This window comes from Entelurus aequoreus, linkage group LG17 (genome assembly GCF_033978785.1).
Source record: "Entelurus aequoreus isolate RoL-2023_Sb linkage group LG17, RoL_Eaeq_v1.1, whole genome shotgun sequence".
Taxonomy (NCBI): Eukaryota; Metazoa; Chordata; class Actinopteri; order Syngnathiformes; family Syngnathidae; genus Entelurus; species Entelurus aequoreus.
This window is the reverse complement of record NC_084747.1, coordinates 45862149-45881032: the sequence shown is the minus strand read 5'-3', so window position 1 is coordinate 45881032 and position 18884 is coordinate 45862149. Positions and strand designations below refer to the sequence as shown.

General features: G+C 36.8%; 2 protein-coding genes across 3 annotated transcripts; both read right to left on the bottom strand.

Moving 5' to 3' along the window:
• Nucleotides 1-10389: 10389 nt before the first annotated feature.
• LOC133632038 (coxsackievirus and adenovirus receptor homolog) lies at nucleotides 10390-12903 on the bottom strand. Of its 2 annotated transcripts, none has more exons than XR_009821649.1 (2): nucleotides 12775-12903; nucleotides 10390-10934 (listed from the first exon to the last, which is right to left on the bottom strand). XR_009821649.1 is itself a non-coding variant. In XM_062024272.1 (2 exons), exons 1-2 carry the CDS (start codon nucleotides 12806-12808, stop codon nucleotides 10475-10477), a joined length of 441 nt encoding a protein of 146 aa, XP_061880256.1. In that variant the 5' UTR covers nucleotides 12809-12877; the 3' UTR covers nucleotides 10390-10474. The 2 variants fall into 2 exon arrangements, 1 of the variants encoding a protein (XP_061880256.1); XM_062024272.1 differs by having other exon boundaries at nucleotides 10390-10881; nucleotides 12775-12877.
• Nucleotides 12904-14827: 1924 nt separating this feature from the next.
• Nucleotides 14828-17872, bottom strand: LOC133632939 (coxsackievirus and adenovirus receptor homolog). The gene is made up of 2 exons (XM_062025787.1): nucleotides 17726-17872; nucleotides 14828-15697 (listed from the first exon to the last, which is right to left on the bottom strand). The coding sequence occupies exon 2, from the start codon at nucleotides 15673-15675 to the stop codon at nucleotides 15079-15081; it is 597 nt and encodes a 198-aa protein (XP_061881771.1). The 5' UTR covers nucleotides 15676-15697; nucleotides 17726-17872; the 3' UTR covers nucleotides 14828-15078.
• Between the last annotated feature and the right edge of the window lie 1012 nt (nucleotides 17873-18884).

Sequence of the window (18884 nt, the reverse complement as noted above, 5' to 3'; positions counted from 1 at the left end):
GGCTTGTGTGTGTCTTGTGTGCTCTGGAGTACATTGTGTCTGCTTGCACGGACAACTTAATTCAACCTGCACTTCTGATAATGGGTAAATAAATTTGTTGTACTAAACTACTTTTGTTGCCTGCTTAAGCTTCGGACAATCCACTACACAAATTGGCGTCACGAACAGGATGGTTTAGAAGCTGCAGGTCGACAGCCGCTCTCGCTCTCTCTGTCAGACAGACAGTGTGCTGCACGCGCGCATCTAATACAAGGTAAGCGTTTTGCTTAAAGTGTAAACATTTTCTGCCTGGAGAGAGCCAGATCGATAAGACTAATTGCTGAATCTATTTTTGATAAAAGATAGGTTTAGTCAGGTTCTCCAAAAACAACCTGGAATGGGGTAAATTATGGTTGGATTGAGTTGTTTTATATGTGATCATTTGTCTGTGTGTTTGTTGAAAACTTGTGATTTCTTGTTTTTAACATGAGGGGATTGTTGATAGAATTTTGGTGGTTTGGAGTGTAGAAGCATAGACTATGTGAGACGAAAAATTTCTCTTAACCTCTTCATCCTCTGTCGTTGCTGGCAGAGGATGCTTCTTTCTGCAAGTGCATCAGAATTAGCCAGAGTTGGATACAGCTAAATTTAAGGCAGGGTTTTGCTAACTGATGTGACATTTGGCCCATACAAATTTATGAAGTCTATGAATGTGCGACATATCTCTCTATGTGGAAACTGCAGCGTTGGAAAAGCCTCATTTTGGGTGACCGTTTGGTGACTCCGGTAAAGGAGATCAACTGAGCTGTATTTGTCACGACGTTCTGTTTAATTGGCTGCAGTATAGATGGATATTGATCGGGCTGCATATGGTAGAGCTTTGGTGGAGCTTTGGTGGAGCTTTGGTGAAACTGTATGGAACTGACCAAAACATGATGACTGTAGAGCATTGGGTGATTATCAGTGACTCTATGGTGCTTTTATGCTGTTGCCGTGTATTGGTCAGGGAGTAAAACCAGGAGCTGCTCCGCTGGAACGGGTTAATCGCCGTTGTATGAGTAATGATGGGACCTGTGTTTGTTAATGAGACGGCCGATTCCACAAAAGCACGCGTGCATTAGTTGTTTATATTGGTCCGGACCAGGGGGGCGTGGTTTGTGGGGAAAATGTGTGTGTTTTTTTTTAATTAATATATATATATCTGCGTATTTTAATAACTTTTGTGTAGCACCTGGTTTCTTGTCTGGTTTAACCCTCCCCTTCCTTTCCCCCCCTCCCGCAACCTCCCCTCACGCTTTTTTCACAGCCCCGCTATCTGTAAAAGTCTGGAAATTGTCTAAAATGTGTGTGCGTGTGAGAAAGTAGACAAAGTTTATGTACAGAAAACATATGAGTGAATGATTTATCCATTTAATTATCTTATTCCGCTCTCGGAGGTTGGATCGCGGGGGCAGCAGCCTAAGCAGGGAAGTCCAGAATACCCTCCTTAAACTTGACTATTTGTCCATCTAAGAGTGAATGATAAATGTTGTTCTTATTATTAAGGTTCTGATATGATACAGCTGTGCTTCTGGATGAGAAAAATAGTTGTCTATTGCATTTACTTTTAACTGTGCTGGTAAATTCTCTGTGTGTGAGTGACTGTGTGACGCATATAAAAAAAAAAAAAAAAAAAGCTGGGAGACATTTTGAGATAAGAGTGTGTGCGTGTGACGAGGCTGTGTGAGTGACAGCTGCGTGAGGCATTGGTTCGAAGAGGAGTGACACTGATAGCATTGAGCTGGGTTAGCATTGTGTTAGCATAGCATTGGGCTAGGTTAGCAAAAGTTTGCTTACTGAGGCATAGTAAGGCTAGGTTAGCATCTAGCTTGGCATTACTAAGTGTGGTTGAACAGTTATTCTCGGTCTGTAGAGTGTGCTAGTAGTAGGTGCTTGCTAAGTCCAGTAAAATAATAGATATATGGAAAATTACACGTTTAAATATCAATAAATAAATACGGATTGTGGGACATTGAAACATTGTTTAATTCATCATTCATTTATATGTCTAGTATTTTTTTTTGGTACAGTCTTGTTGCTTATCTGATCCATCCAGTTTCTGTGTGGAAGTTGAGACAAACACACACGCACGAACATCATAGCTTAGGACACATTGTAACTTTCAATTAATAGTTATACAACAAATAAATTAATAATATTGAATTTAAATTTGATAAAGATAAATTGATCATACATTGACATTTTAATTTTTTTAGGAATAAACACAATAAAATAAAAGTTAAATTTATATTCTAATACATCTAAAGGCTTTTGTGAAACATAGAGTCTGAAGAAGTACAGATAAGAGCCACTCAGCGCCATTGTCAAAACAAAACGTAGAGAAGCGTTAAACAAATTCTAATCAGAAGGAAGACAGACCAAAATATGAGAACTTAAGTAAACCAGAAATAATAATGTAAATAAATAACAAAGAAAGCAAATTTTTATGTGACATTGGTGCATGTAGAATTACAAATAGAGAATAAAACTAAATGGAAATAACTGTCTGCAAGATGAGCATGACGTCATGAATTGTGCTCGGGTTAGTAATAGATAGATAGATAGACAGATAAAACGTTATTGATTCCTTCAGGAGAGTTCCCTTTGGAAGAAGAACTAAAAAGTAAACAGTAACTAATAAGGGTATAAATGGAAACAAAATAGATTCTATTAAAAGAGAAACTAGGCATTAACGACCATGATATAAAAAAGTATTGCACTGTTATTGTTTTGCATTCCCTGTCATCCTAGCCCCCCAAAGAGGAGTTGTACAGTGTAATGATGTATGAGACAAAGGATTTTTTATAGGCTAAACCAGTAGTTCTCAAATGAGGGTATGGTGTTTCCGCCCGGACAAAAAAGGGAGGTACTTGAAGGTATGCCAAGGGGTACCTGAGATTTTAAATATTTTAAAATAGCGACAATTCAAAATCCTTTCTAAATATAATTATAGAAGAATAATTCTTCAACAAAATAAATATTTAGAATTAAGTTCACGAGCCCAGATGGATCTCTATTGCAATATCCAAAGAAGGTTGATGATTGATTATATGTATAGAAATCTTTATTATAATTCAATCACTTGTTTAATTAAAAAAAAAAAACGTTTAGTTATTCTAATTTTTTTGTTTGTCCAAATAAGTCAAGTAAGACCACAACAAATGAGCAATATGGTGCACTGTTATACAATTTAATAAATCAGAAAATAATGACATTATGCTGTATTTTATTTCTTTAATTTACTGGAAAAAAAGGTTGAAAACCACTGCCCTAAATCATATCTAAAGCTAAAATTATTTTATAAGACTGATTATTTTGGATTCGTAAATAGTATGCTGTTGATTGTGGTTAGCTGCAAGTTTGTTTATTTGTTTGTTTAGTTGCTTGAGTGAAATGGGAAGAAATCAATAGGAATAATTACATGCAAAATGGAATAAAACTATGAGTGCGATAGATAATGAATGAATAGATGAAATAAGTTTATTTTGGTCATGTAATCAACCATCAACCAATTTGTGTGAGCAGTTTAACAGTAAATTAGACATATTAACAATCATACACATTTACACACAGAAAAGAAAAGAAAAAAGAATGACCGAAAAAAGAATAGGCGGAAGCCAAAGCTTATATTGGCCTATGATATACAATTACTGAACATTAAATTGCCTAGAACATCAACGTTAAAAGATGAAAGTAATTGTTACTATATTGTATAATGTTAAAAAACTTTACTTTTCAAGGGTCTCTTAAACCATAACAAAAAACTACATGTGTTCAGCTCATCACTGAGGATGGTACATCATTTAACTCCTAAAACTGAAATACATTTGTGTTTTTATTTTATTTTACTTGACCTATTTCAAAAATCAATACCCCCCATAAATGATAGTTTTCTCCTCATAATGTAAACAAGCTAAGAATACAAACTGGAAGGCTGTTGTTCTTTACTTGGAAACATAATTGCCATTGTTTTAAAATTAAATTATCTGAACATTTAACACATTATGACTTAAAAAATGGATTGATATGATCATAATAATAATGCTTTGTGTATTATTGAAATGAGCCTTTTAATTTTAAGTATTGGGTCTATAATTCTTATATAAACATTTCCCCAAACTTCAAAACAATATGGAAAAATAAATGAATAATATAACATGTGCAGACATTTCTTATTCAGCATGTGTTTAACTTTATACCGAATAGCAATGGATTTGGATATTTTCTTTAATACGTTCAATATGTGGCTTCCAACATATTAATGATCAATTACTATTCTCAAGAATGTAGTTCATATACTCTGTCAATTTCCACTTGATTTAACTTTAATTTTTGTTTCACAATTTGACTATGCACCCTGGACAGGTCGCCACCTCATCACAGGGCCAACACAGATAGATAGACAGACAACATTCACACACTAGGGCAAATTTAGTCTTATTAATTTCTACATATTGAGATCTATTACTTAAAATAACTACTTAACCACTGTTGTGAAACACCTTTCTAATTTATGGGAGTATTGGGATAGGATTGAGGAAGATGTCTGCTGTGGTGGTGGTTAGTTTGGAAATTAATTTAATAAAAGTAACTTTGAAGTGCAGTCTGACATTTTAGTTTGGAGTAATTTATAGTTTTATTTAGACATTGCAGTACACCATACCATGCGCCCGGGAATCATGTTTGATGATTTGGCTCCCAAGTTTTTTGTGGTCTTTGGTATGACTCGACCAGGGTTTTGAACTTGCGACCTGCCGATCTCAGGGCGGACACTCTAACCACTAGGCCACTGAGATGAAGTAGGCAAACCAAATCTCAACAGCTTTCAGTTAGCTATAGATTTTGAGAGTATAATGCGAATAACTATAACTTTACAACTGTTTGCTGTGAATAGTGTTGAATAATAATTACAAATAACAGCCTACATTAATAATTAGAATAAGAGCCGATATGTAAAGTTAAAAAAAAAAAAGAAAAAAAGAGGAGAAGTGTGATTAGGCATGGCGCTTAGAGCATGGCCTTGTGTGTTTGTTATGACTAAGTTGGATAACCAGTCGGAGACGGGCAAGGCAAGGATATGTTTGTGCGGCGTTTTTCATGCAACAAAGTGAAATGAAAGAAAATAAAAGCAAAATTAAAATGCAGACAATAAAAATAAACACAGTGCGGACGTTAAAAGTTAAAAGATTAAAAGATTTAGCTGAAAGATAAGGAGAAACGTGAATACAAATATTCCTTTGTTTTGGAGAGTATCACGCACAGTGGGAGGTCAGAGTGCAAGCATGACAGCTTGCTCGCGCCTACTGATAGACAAATGATAGTTTAAATTAACTTATACATAATCTTAAGTGAATTAAAAAGGTACTTAAATACGCATGAAGTAGTACGTACAATCTTTGAATTAAGGTTTTTGATTAGCAATTAATGGGATAGTTAAGACTGTAATTTTAAAACGTGATATGCAAATTGAACTAACCGAGAGGATATGAAAACGATGGGTGTACATGTTTTGAGTTCCAAATTCTGGAGGAAAAAACCTCAACAAAACGTAAAACCATTCAGACGGACTTGGGTGGTAGCCACGGTTGTGCTAGGTCAAGCGAGGGTGGAAAGGATGTGCAGCCGGGGGACTGCCAATCTGAACAAGACAAGCTCCAAAGTTGTAGCCAGAACATGCTCACAAAAAATACAGGTGTGACAGCAGGACGAACAGCAGGATACAAACAGACCCCTGCTGGACATAAGTGTCCACGGACAATGTTCAACACAATCTTTGAAGCATTCCTTTGTGGTCAACCTGCACACACCTTGTAATGACCTGCTTACGAACTGTGCCCTGGCAATTCAATACTGCACAGAAGGAACTTCCTGATGTTGCCTGACAGCACGACATCAGCTGACAACTAATAGGGACGCCTCCCAGGAACGAATGGAGGACGGGGACTGCTCCAACTGTCCTAGCACTGGCTGACTGAGGTGCGTCCGTGTGCCCTGCCACCCAAACCGCCAAAGTGTATGGTCACCAATTAGACGACTCATAATAGGAGCCTTTTGACTCTTATATATGGTGGGACTCAAGGTATGGCCGCTCATGTGAACTATCCTTACAACAATTAGCATGGTATAAGATGGACAACTAATGACCCACATTGTTCCTTTGATCTCTGTCCTGCCTACGAAACCAAAAATGTAGGTCAAATGATAAAACAGGGCGTAAGCTGCCGCTGATTGAACCGATACGCAAATACCACATTTTCAATTATTTCGGTTGTCTGTTAAAAACATAACTATTGGCTGCAGTTTGGACATTCCTGCTGTAGGCTACAAGGAGCCAGCAGCTACACAACAGCTGAGCTAAAATAACATTTAAGCATATCAAATAATTGTAGTTGCTTATTACATACACAAAGTCGCTTAGAGACAGAAGTCTGTAGAAAGTATTCAGTAACAAACGTGTCCGCATCATTAAACTTTCTACCACAGGAAACATACTGAACAAATACAGCAGTTAATGTCAGACTATAATATGGGATACCTTGTCTATCAGAGACATGGTTAAAACCCACAACACCTTTCGTTCTAATTAATGTCCCGGGGGACAAGATTACAGAAAAGACAGATCGAGTGACAAAGGGGGGAAGGAATTATGATTTATGAAAGGGAAAACATTAAATATAGATCAATTTGAGTATGTTAAAATTTAAATCACATTTTCCTCAGAAATGTATTTCAAGGTACGGTAATTGTAGTATACCGACCGACCACAGCTAAAGACATTTTTTTAAATTCATTTTCAGACATCCTCAAACAGCATAGTATGAAAGAAGTAACGTCATGGGGGACGTTAATCTGGACTGGTTAAATAAGACGCGTAGAAAGAAACTTAAGGATATTATAAACGGCTTCTACATGATACAAATGATAAGCAGACCTACTAGAATTACAATTGGATGACAAAAATCAAAGAGATCATCTGTAAATACACGAATACAAAACCAGAAAGAAGAGTGCTAAAATAAAAGTACCTTGGATTAATAAAAACAATTTGGATTCTAATAAGACATCAGGACTCAGCTCTCATAAGAGCAATTATAACAGGTCTAAATACAGATCGTATGATTTTAAAAGTTTTGAGGAACAAAGTTACAATGTTTATGCGGAAGTCTAAGGCTGACTTTCATTTAGAATTAATCAAAGCTGCAAAGGGAACATTAGAACAGTTATGGAAAACCATGTACAAACTTACGGAAGAGAGCAAACAAGAATCAACACTATAACATTAAATATCAATGGCGCTACTATTGCAGACAGTCTGGACATAAGTAATAATTTTAATGAACATTTCATCCAGTCTGTACAAACCCTGAATAAAAAGTCCCTCAAAATCAGTGCAAATAATTGTTGTTTATTCAGGATGGACTAATTTTAGAATTAACAAATGAAACAAAGTTAAACAAAATCTTCGCTGCATTATCAGACTCACGATCTAGAGATATATACGGGTTGGACACTATCTTCCTAAAAACGTATAAGGATTGTATTATTGCTCGTATAACAACAATTGATAAATAAATTAATAACGGAAAACACTTTCCCTACCACGTCGAGAAACTGCTACTATAATTAAATCCATAAAGCAGGAAATAAAGAAGACCAGAACAAGTACAGACCAATTAGCCTTCTCCCCGTTATATCCAAAGGAATAGAAAATTTGAAGTTAAAAAGTGGCTTTGGAGCAATCAGGCTGCTCACACGGTCACAAAGAGGGGCATTATGTTGACAAATCAACTTAATGTGTATTATATTTATCCATGAGAGCAATTTTGTTGTAAAATGTGAGGTATGGCTGTTAAAATCATGGTTGTTTTTAGTTTTTAAAAGTGATGACAGATGTGAACAAGAGCATGTATTGTCTTTGTGTGATGTTGTAAATAAGGGTGTGGTTGTATTGTATATTAAGAATGTGTCCATAAAGGGGCCTTTTATGACTTTTCTTAATTTGATTACATGCTATAGTATGATTATTTGTTGATTATTAATTATTATGAATGTATATATATTATTAATTATGGTTAATTAGTGTCATAAATTTATTGCTTGATTTTTGGATCCCTTTAATTTAGGTAGCCAGGGACTGCAGATGGAAAGTAGCTATTTAGATATAATCTGGTACAGAACATATCTGTTTCTGAACTTAATGTTTCTGTGCATCATAGATAGACTAAATTAAATACAACTATTTAGTGAATTATTGAGGCCACAATAATTCACTAGGTAAAATATCAAATTACTATTGCAAAAGCGAACAGTGACCTCAAACATGACCTGTGAGAGGGACAGAGGGGGGAGGTGAGTTTGGATTGGGTCAAGTTTGAGCGTGTTGAGATTTTATTTAATCGATATGATCAATCCGGTACAAGAATAAGGGAACGTAATGATTTAGATTGACAATTGCAGTGGTTGGCGGAAGCAACTCCAACCTCGAAGGAGGATGCCAATTCAGTAATTAAATGTTTTGTGAATGATCTAATATCCCGACATGGTTTCCCAAAAAGATTAGGTCAAACAACGGCACCTATTTTAAGAAAACAGGTTATCATCTTCAGTCACAAGATCAGCACTTCTCAGGACCAGCAGCTTCCTAGGAAGGCGGAAAGACCATGAGACCAAAATGGTATGTTTGCAAAATGTAGAATTTGTGTGCCAGTTCCTCTGTGCAGATTTGAGGATGAAAGCAGCCACCCCAGATTCCCTTGCACTCGCTAAGAGGGGCACGGTCAAAGCCAATCCAGGACTAACACCCGATACCTGACTGGAAGGAACCGAGAGGGGAGACAACACCTTGCCAGCGATGACGAGAACGACTAAGGTTGCCAGCCAATGTGTCCGTCGGGACTCCAGCAGCTGTGGAAGGAGGTGTCGGGAGTGCCGAAGCGGCAAGGAGGCCTTGAAGCAAGCCAAGGGCCTGGACCAAAGCCCCAACGCCCCATACTTTTTCTCAGCTTTTCCCCAATTTCGGCCAGCACGGACATGCCACTGCACATTCTGCCAAATGGACTGGGCCACACCCCAAGAAGAGACAGAGAGACTGTTTGAGTGGATCTCTTTCTTCACCAAGGCAGCCAAAAGCCCAACGAGGTGTCGGCAGGCCACCAGCCTGAGGCACCACCGAGCCATCTATACGAGCACTAATCGAACATGGACTCATACGAAATTCAGTTGTGTGTTCAAAATCAATTGGTAATTAACAATATTGGTAACTACATTCATTGCAAATGCCGGAAAAAATATTTTTGCAAATGTCTTAGTCATAAGTCTATATACATTCATCTAATTATGTTCATGATCAAAGTATTTGTTATTCCTTACTAAATCAAAGGGTAGGCCACTAATTGTGTTCTGTGAGATGGTTTTACTGCAGGCTGGTAACAGCGATCGCTCTGAAGGAGGGTCATAGACGGAATTTTTGCCTCGTATAAAAACATGAGGTTTTTGCCTCTATCTGTGGTAGAGATTTAAGTTAGTGGTCAGAAATTGGTATGGTCCAGGGTCTTAGGACCCTGGAAGGAGGGTATGTCGTAGAATTTCTGACCTTTTGACCTATATTTCTTGTCTATTAAGAATGTCTGCTCATTTTAATTTCTCTTCTATTTTGTGCCATTGAATGGACCAGTTGTGGGACAAAGGTGAATATGGAGTTATGCCAACCTGTCTACAGAATGTTTAGATATTCCAATATGACTAAGAGATACGAGGTTGTTTTGGAACAGACAAACCAAAACAAAACAATCATGACGCACGAGATAAAAACAGTGACGCACAAGAGACATATAAAAAATGGCAGAAGACCGGGACTAGAGAGTGATTTTGGCTTGTGTGTGTCTTGTGTGCTCGGAGTACATGTGGTCTGTCTGCACGGACAACTCAATTCAACCTGCACTTCTGATAATGGGTAAATAAATTTGTTGTACTAAACTACCTTTGTTGCCTGCTTAAGCTTCGGACAATCCACTACGCACGCACGCACGCGCGTCAAAACTGTCGAATCAATGTTTCTTATGTAAACAAAGCATGAACAACAACATGTAACAAAATGTTAACTCTTTATTGTTCAGTTTTGTCTCTTGAGTAGCACTGACAACAAAGACCACCAAAAGGATAAAGATTGACATTGCCGCTGCAGTGACACGGTAGTAGGATCTCAACCAGATTTTCCACCGTACAGCGATAGCTTCCACAGTTGTCCTCGGGGATTCTTTTTACAATCAAGTTCCCTCCTATGCGTCCCCACTGGCGTTAGGAGGCAACATCTGGTTTTCACTCATCTTTTTCCAGCTGTAATTCAACCGGGGGGGGGGGGGGGGGGGGGGGGGGGGTGTGAGGATTGGCATTGGAGCGTCACATCATTGCCTCACACAGGATCGCCTTCCATGGCACAAACCGGTGCACTCAGCTTCTAGATGACTTTCAGGTTCATGTACCTGTCTTTGATTACGGTGATTCCAGAATGTACATTCAGCTGGCACTCTAGGCTGCACTGGTAGATCCCCTCATCTGACAGACGCAGGTCACTAATCTCTATGGAAGCATCTCCATGACCGGGTTCAGGAGTTGTGAAGTGAACCCTGCTGTAGTTTGGGTCAATATCAAGTTGGCCTCCATGATACATTAAAATCTCTGTCTGCTTTTCTTCTGGAGACTTAAAATACCACCTAATTATAATTCTGTTTGAGATGTCATCGATGTCATGTGTGAATTTGCAGGAAAGCGTGACGTTTGATTCTTTGACTGCATAATAGTCCTCCTTGGTGGAGATGATTTCAAGAGCCCAAGCTGGGTTTTTAGTGCAAAACACCAGCCCCGCTGCAAAATACAACAGCACAGACATCATCATTGGACTGTTGGACAGGAGCCTGCTGTAAAATAAAACAGAAATGACATTGTTCAGTTCAGTTTATTTCAAACATGCATACGATACAATGTAATGCATCACAAAATTCCAGTTGTTTCATTACAGCACGTACGAAAAGGAGTAGAAAGAAGCAGAGTTTATTTAATCCTACTGCTTTTCATATCGTAGCAATTGTATCCAATTTCCTCGTTCTGTTACAGAACAGTGAACAAATAATTAATAAATAATACACCATAGTGAGCAAACAAATATTAAATACATAAATAATCTGTCTCAATAAAAAAAAAGGGGAAAAAAGGGTTCAAGATGTTCATTATAGTTCTAGTTCTGTGTAGTTTGTAAACACTTGTAGTTTGAACAGTCTCTTAAACTGAATCACATTGGTGCTTTGCTTGATTTCTTTGGTTAATCCGTTCCATAATTTATTCCACATTCTGATATGCTAAAGGTTTTAAGTGTTGTACGAGCATACAAATGTTTTAAATTACATTTTCCTCTAAGGTTATATTTCTCCTCTTTAGAATATTGTTGTACATTCTTGGGGAGCAGGTTATAGTTTGCTTTGTACATCATTTTAGCTGTTTGCAAATACACCAAATTGTTGAATTTCAATAATTGTGATTTAATAAATAAAGGGTTTGTATGTTCTCTATATCCAACATTATGTATTATTCTAATTGATCTTTTTTGTAACAGTTTGTGAAAGAAGCGCACATTTGTAGTTTCCCCATATTTCTGCACAATAACTCAGATATGGTAACACTAGTGAGCAGTAAATATGAAGTGATTTTTGGTCTAGAACATGTTTTGCTTTATTCATTATTGATGTGTTTCTTGCTACTTTATGTTGTATATTTTTTACATGAGATTTCCAATTCATTTTATCATCTATTAATACACCCAAAAATGTGTTTTCTTTTACCCTTTTGTCTTTTGTTCCACCAGCTCCAGGTTACGTGCTTGTTGTCAAAAACATCAAAAGACTGCACATATACGACATCATAATACAAGAACATAAAAGACACAACTTACCCAATGTTTCTGAAGTCAACAATAACAATATTAATATATTATATTCATTGACACTCGCCGCTAAGTTATTACTTTATGGAATAATGATTAAGTATACATTTGTAGACCAGAATTTACATTTAGCCTCAATGCGCTGGCTCTTTTTATACCTAATGCTATTTATACATTTTTTCCAACACGTTTCTTCCTTTCACAGAGAACGTGAACTTAATGTTATGGTGTGAATGAATTATCAATAAAATACATGGAAGGAGTAGGATTAATTAAGGTTTGCTTCTTCCCACTCCAATTCAGAGTTAAGCAAATATGACCAAGTGACGTTCCTTATTGTAAACTGTTAAACATTTTTGAAACAGATGAATCCTGACTATAACCAAGTATGATCAGAATTCTGTCTATAAGACACCACAAACACTAGGGTAGCAAGTCACTCTTTGATACATTCTGTACATTAAAGATGCTCAAAGAAATCTAATGTAGGTCAAAATATGAGGATATCTGTCAGAACATCCAAATCTTAGCTCAGTGTCTGTTAAGTTTTATCACTGTGCTCTCATGTTAGCACTACTAACGAGCAGTCCTGATATGTGTCTTATAACTATGCTTGAGGCAGCTGATATGAGGATTTATTTTCATACGAGACCAACGGGCGGCCGCAATGTACTGTATAGGCTACCTCTGCTAACACTAACAGTGCTCCTTGGAGATTGAGCCTTGATTTACAACTTGTAAAAGCTGAGAGCATGTTAATTAACCATCCAAAAAACCTTTGCAAACCTGGAGGAAGTGAAAAAAAATGTATATCTACTTACCGACACAACAAGACTCAGTTGGATTCCTTGACATGGGCAGCAGCAAACCTATTCAGTGTCAATAACACATCCCACAAGGGAAACGCGGTACATATGTCCCAATTTTACGTTTGAAGTTTAAAGGTTCCCTTTACATATAAAAAGATGATGCATAAAGAGATGCATAGGTCATAAACTTACGTTTGAAGCTTTAAAGTTACCCTTTTGACAAAAAAGATGATGTACAAAGTGATGACTACATGATAACCATACTGGTGAGGTCGGTTTATCCAACAAAAATGTTGTTAGAAGGCTTTCATATTTTCCATTTAGATTTTTTAAAAAAAGTTACAATTCCCCCATGTGTCCACTTTTTTAAAACGACAATAGGAATCCTGCTGAACAAAGGTGTTACCGTTATGCTAAAAACATGCTAAATGCAAAGGAAAAGGGTCTGTGTACCTTCCGTTCATTCTATTTCCAATTCTGAAATGCAAATTAAAAAATAAAATCAGGGCCGTTTTTCAATTTTTATTATATATGGCAGATTTTAAAACAAACAAACGGGTTGATTTTCATTAAAATATTGCCATAAAATTAAACTTTGTGCTGCTTTCCTATTATGGATTTTTATTTTTCCAGATAAACACAAAAATTTGCAAAAATGCGTAGTTATCTGTGTGATGACAAATTGAACCGGAAGCAGTATTTTAGCCTTTCCTTTGCTTTTAGCATGTTTTTAGCACAACACTAACATATTTGTTCAGCAGAAGTCCTAAAAAACAAGTTTCGGACCATTTTTTCTAGTTTCATTTCTGAAACAAAAGTTGGACAACTATTTAATTACACTTTTTTTATATATAGGACTCAATAGGACTCCTGCTGAACAAATATGTTAGCGTTGTCCTAAAAACATGCTAAACGCAAAGGAAAGGCTAAAATACTGCTTCCGGTTCAATTTGTCATCACACAGATAATTGTAAAAAAAAATTGCATTTATCTGGAAAAATTCAAATCCATATAAGCAAAACAGCACAAAATCCAACTTTATGGCAATAATTTAATGAAAATCCACCCTCTTTTGTTTTGTTTTAAAATCTGCCATATATAATACAATTCGAAAAACGTATATCATTTTATTTTTTGATCTGCGTTTCAGAATTGGAAATAGAATGAACGGAAGGTACATGGACCGAAAAGCTAAAATACTGCTTCAGGTTCAATTTGTCATCACACAGATGCATTTTGGACAAAATTCTATTTATCTTGAAAAATTTAAATCCATAAAAGGAAAACAGCACAAAATCCAATTTTATGGCTATATTTTAATGAAAATCAACCCTTTTTTGGGTCCGTGTACCTTCTGTTCATTCTATTTCCATCCATCCATCCATTTTCTACCGCTTATTCCCTTTGGGGTCGTGGGGGGCGCTGGAGCCTCTGGACAAGTCGCCACCTCATCGCAGGGCTCTATTTCCAATTCTTAAAACGCAAATCAAAAAACGAAATTAGGGACGTTATTTTTTATATATATGGCAAATTTTAAAACAAACAAAAAGGGGTTGATTTTAAAATTGGATTGTATGCTGTTTTCCTTTGATGGATTTTTTTTTCCAGATAAACACAAAATTCTAATATACATTCATCCAAATTGCAAAAATGCGTGTTTATCTGTTAAATGACAAATTGAACCGGAAGCAGTATTTTAGCTTTTCCATTGCGTTTAGCATGATTTCAGCATAACGGTAACATCTTTGTTCAGCAGGAGTCCTGTCGTTTTAAATGTTTCAGAAATAGAAAAAATGGCCCGAAATTTGTTTTTGATTTGCATTTAACAATTGGAATTAGAATGAACGGAAGGTACACGGTCCGGATTGTCTGTTTCTCCTCCTTCACACTAACTTTTATTTCCGATGGTTGGAGTGCTAATATTGATCTAAGCAGCACGCACGCACGCACGCACGCACGCACGCACGCACGCACACGACACACACGACACACACACACACACACACACACAGTTGAATCAATGTTTCTTATGTAAACAAAGCATGAACAACAACTTGTAACAAAATATTAACTCTTTATTGTTCAGTTTTGTTTCTTGCGTAAGCACTGACAACAAAGACCACCAAAAGGATAAAGATTGACATTGCCGCTGCAGTAAAAACTTTTATTTTGTTATTTTGTTGTTTCTTCTCGCCACCAATGGTGCCTTTGGACACGGTAGGATCTCACAGAGTTGGGTCTCAACCAGATTTTTCACCGTACAGCGATAGCTTCCACAGTTGTCCTCTGAGATCCTTTTTACAGTCAAGTTCCCTCCTATGGCGTCCCCACTGGCGTTAGGAGCCAACATCTTTCACTTGTCTTTTTCCAGCTGTAATTCAGCGGGGGGGTGCCTTGTGAGGATTCGCATTGGAGCGTCACCTCATTGCCCCACACAGGATCGCCTTCCATGGCACAAACTCGTGCGCTCGGTTTCTCCATGACTTTCAGGTTCATGTCCCAGTCTAGGATTTCTATGATTCCATAATACGCATTCAGCTCGCACTCTAGGCTGCACTGGTAGATCCCCTCATCTGACATACGCAGGTCACTAATCTCTATGGAAGCATCTCCATGGCCGGGTTCAGGAGTTGTGAAGTGAACCCTGCTGTAGTTTGGGTCAATATCAAGTTGGCCTCCATGATACATTAAAATCTCTGTCTTCTTTTCTTCTGGAGACTTAAAATACCACCTAATTATAATTCTGTTTGAGATGTCATCGATGTCCTGTGTGAATTTGCAGGAAAGTGTGACGTTTGATTCTTGGACTGCGTAATAGTCCTCCTTGGGGGGGATGATTTCAAAAGCCCAAGCTGGGTTTTTGGTGCAAAACGCCAGCCCAGCTGCAAAATACCACAGCACAGACATCATCATTGGACTGTTGGACAGGAGCCTGCTGTAAAATGAAACAGAAATGACATTGTTCAGTTCAGTTTATTTCAAACATGCATACGATACAATGTAATGCATCACACAATTCCAGTTGTTTCATTACAGCACGTACGAAAAGGAGTAGAAAGAAGCATGTTATTTCATACCGTATTTATTTTATCTAATTTCCTCGTTCTCTGTTACAGAACAGTGAACAAATAAATAATTAATAAATAATATACCATAGTGAGCAAACAAATATTAAAAACATAAATAATCTTTCTCAATAAACGAAAGGAAAAAAAGGGTTCAAGATGTTCATTACAATTCTTGTTCTGTGTACTTTGTGAACACTTGTAGTTTGAACAGTCTCTTAAACTGAATCACATTGGTGCTTTGTTTGATTTCTTTGGTTAATCCATTCCATAATTTATTCCACATACTGATATGCTAAAGGTTTTAAGTGTTGTACGAGCACACACATGTTTTAAATTACATTTTCCTCTAAGGTTATATTTCTCCTCTTTAGAATAATTGTTTTACATTATTGGGGAGCAGGTTATAGTTTGCTTTGTACATCATTTTAGCTGTTTGCAAATGCACCAAATCGTTGAATTTCAGTAATTGTGAATAAATAAAGGGTTTGTATGTTCTCTATATCCAACATTATGTATTATTCTAATTGATCTTTTTTGTAACAGTTTGTGAATGAAGCGCACATTTGTAGTGTCCCCATATTTCTGCACAACAACTCAGATATGGTAACACTAGTGAGCAGTAAATATGAAGTGATTTTTGGTCTAGAACATGTTTTGCTTTATTCATTATTGATTAGGGACGGCGTGGCAAAGTTGGTAGAGTGGCTGTGCCAGCAATCGAAGGGTTGCTGGTTACTGGGGTTCAATCCCCACCTTCTACCATCCTAGTCACGTCCGTTGTGTCCTTGGGCAAGACACTTCACCCTTGCTCCTGATGGCTGCTGGTTAGCGCCTTGCATGGCAGCTCCCGCCATCAGTGTGTGAATGTGTGTGTGAATGGGTGAATGTGGAAATACTGTCAAAGCGCTTTGAGTACCTTGAAGGTAGAAAAGCGCTATACAAGTATAACCCATTTATCATTTATGTGTTTCTTGCTACTTTGTTGTATATTTTTTACATGAGATTTCCAATTCATTTTATCATCTATTAATACACCCAAAAATGTGTTCTCTTTTGTTCCACCAGCTTCAGGTTACGTGCTTGTTGTCAAAAACATCAAAAGACTGCACATATACGACATCATAATACAAGAACATAAAAGACACAACTTACCCAATGTTTCTGAAGTCAACAATAACAATATTAATATATTATATTCATTGACACTCGCCGCTAAGTTATTACTTTATGGAATAATGATTAAGTATACATTTGTAGACCAGAATTTACATATAGCCTCAATGCGCTTGCTCTTTTTATACCTAATGCTATTTATACATTTTTTCCAACACGTTTCTTCCTTTCACAGAGAACGTGAACTTAATGTTATGGTGTGAATGAATTATCAATAAAATACATGGAAGGAGTAGGATTAATTAAGGTTTGCTTCTTCCCACTCCAATTCAGAGTTAAGCAAATATGACCAAGTGACGTTCCTTATTGTAAACTGTTAAACATTTTTGAAACAGATGAATCCTGACTATAACCAAGTATGATCAGAATTCTGTCTATAAGACACCACAAACACTAGGGTAGCAAGTCACTCTTTGATACATTCTGTACATTAAAGATGCTCAAAGAAATCTAATGTAGGTCAAAATATGAGGATATCTGTCAGAACATCCAAATCTTAGCTTAGTGTCTGTTAAGTTTTATCACTGTGCTCTCATGTTAGCACTACTAACGAGCAGTCCTGATATGTGTCTTATAACTACGCTTGAGGCAGCTGATATGAGGATTTATTTTCATACGAGACCAATGGGCGGCTGCAATGTACTGTATAGGCTACCTCTGCTAACACTAACAGTGCTCCTTGGAGATTGAGCCTTGATTTACAAATTGTAAAAGCTACTTACCGACACAAGAAGACTCAGTTGGATTCCTTGACATGGGCAGCAGCAAACCTATTCAGTGTCAATAACACATCCCACAAGGGAAACGCGGTACATATGTCCCAATTTTACGTTTGAAGTTTAAAGGTTCCCTTTACATATAAAAAGATGATGCATAAAGAGATGCATAGGTCATAAACTTACGTTTGAAGCTTTAAAGTTACCCTTTTGACAAAAAAGATGATGTACAAAGTGATGACTACATGATAACCATACTGGTGAGGTGGGTTTATCCAACAAAAATGTTGTTAGAAGGCTTTCATATTCTCCATTTAGATTTTTTAAAAAAAGTTACAATTCCCCCATGTGTCCATCTATCCAGCCATCCATTGTCCCTCTATGTACATCAAGTAATCTAGCCATTGTGGGATTAATAAAAGTCTATCCTATCACATGAATCTCTATTTATTCATACAGCACTTATCATAAACGGGCAAGTGGCAATTAAAGTACTTTACACAAAAAAAGAAAGAAAACACAAAAACAAATGTGCGCGCGCACACACACACACACACACACACACACACACACACACACACACACACACACACACACACAAAGTACTATCTATCTATCTACACACTCACACTCACACACACACACACACATACACACACACAGCACTATTGACAATAACAAAACAAAAACAAAACACTGAGGATTGAGGAAAAATGTAACCCCTGAGGCTCCACATTGTAGAATAACTAAATATATATAGTATGTATGTTTCAATTAGTGTTGTCCCGATACCAATATGTTGGTACCGGTACCAAAATTATTTCGATACTTTTCGGTACTTTTCTAAATAAAAGGGACCACAAAAAATTGCAATATTGTCTTTATTTTAACAAAAAATCTTACAGTACATTAAACATATGTTTGTTATTGCAAGTTTGTCCTTAAATAAAATAGTGAACATACAAGACAACTTGTCTTTTATTAGTAAGTAAGCAAACAAAGGCTCCTAATTTAGCTGCTGACGTATGCAGTAACATATTGTGTCATTTATCATTCTATTATTTTGTCAACATTATTAAGGACAAGTGGTAGAAAAGGAATTATTAATCTACTTGTTCATTTACTGTTAATATCTGCTTACTTTCTCTTTTAACATGTTCGATCT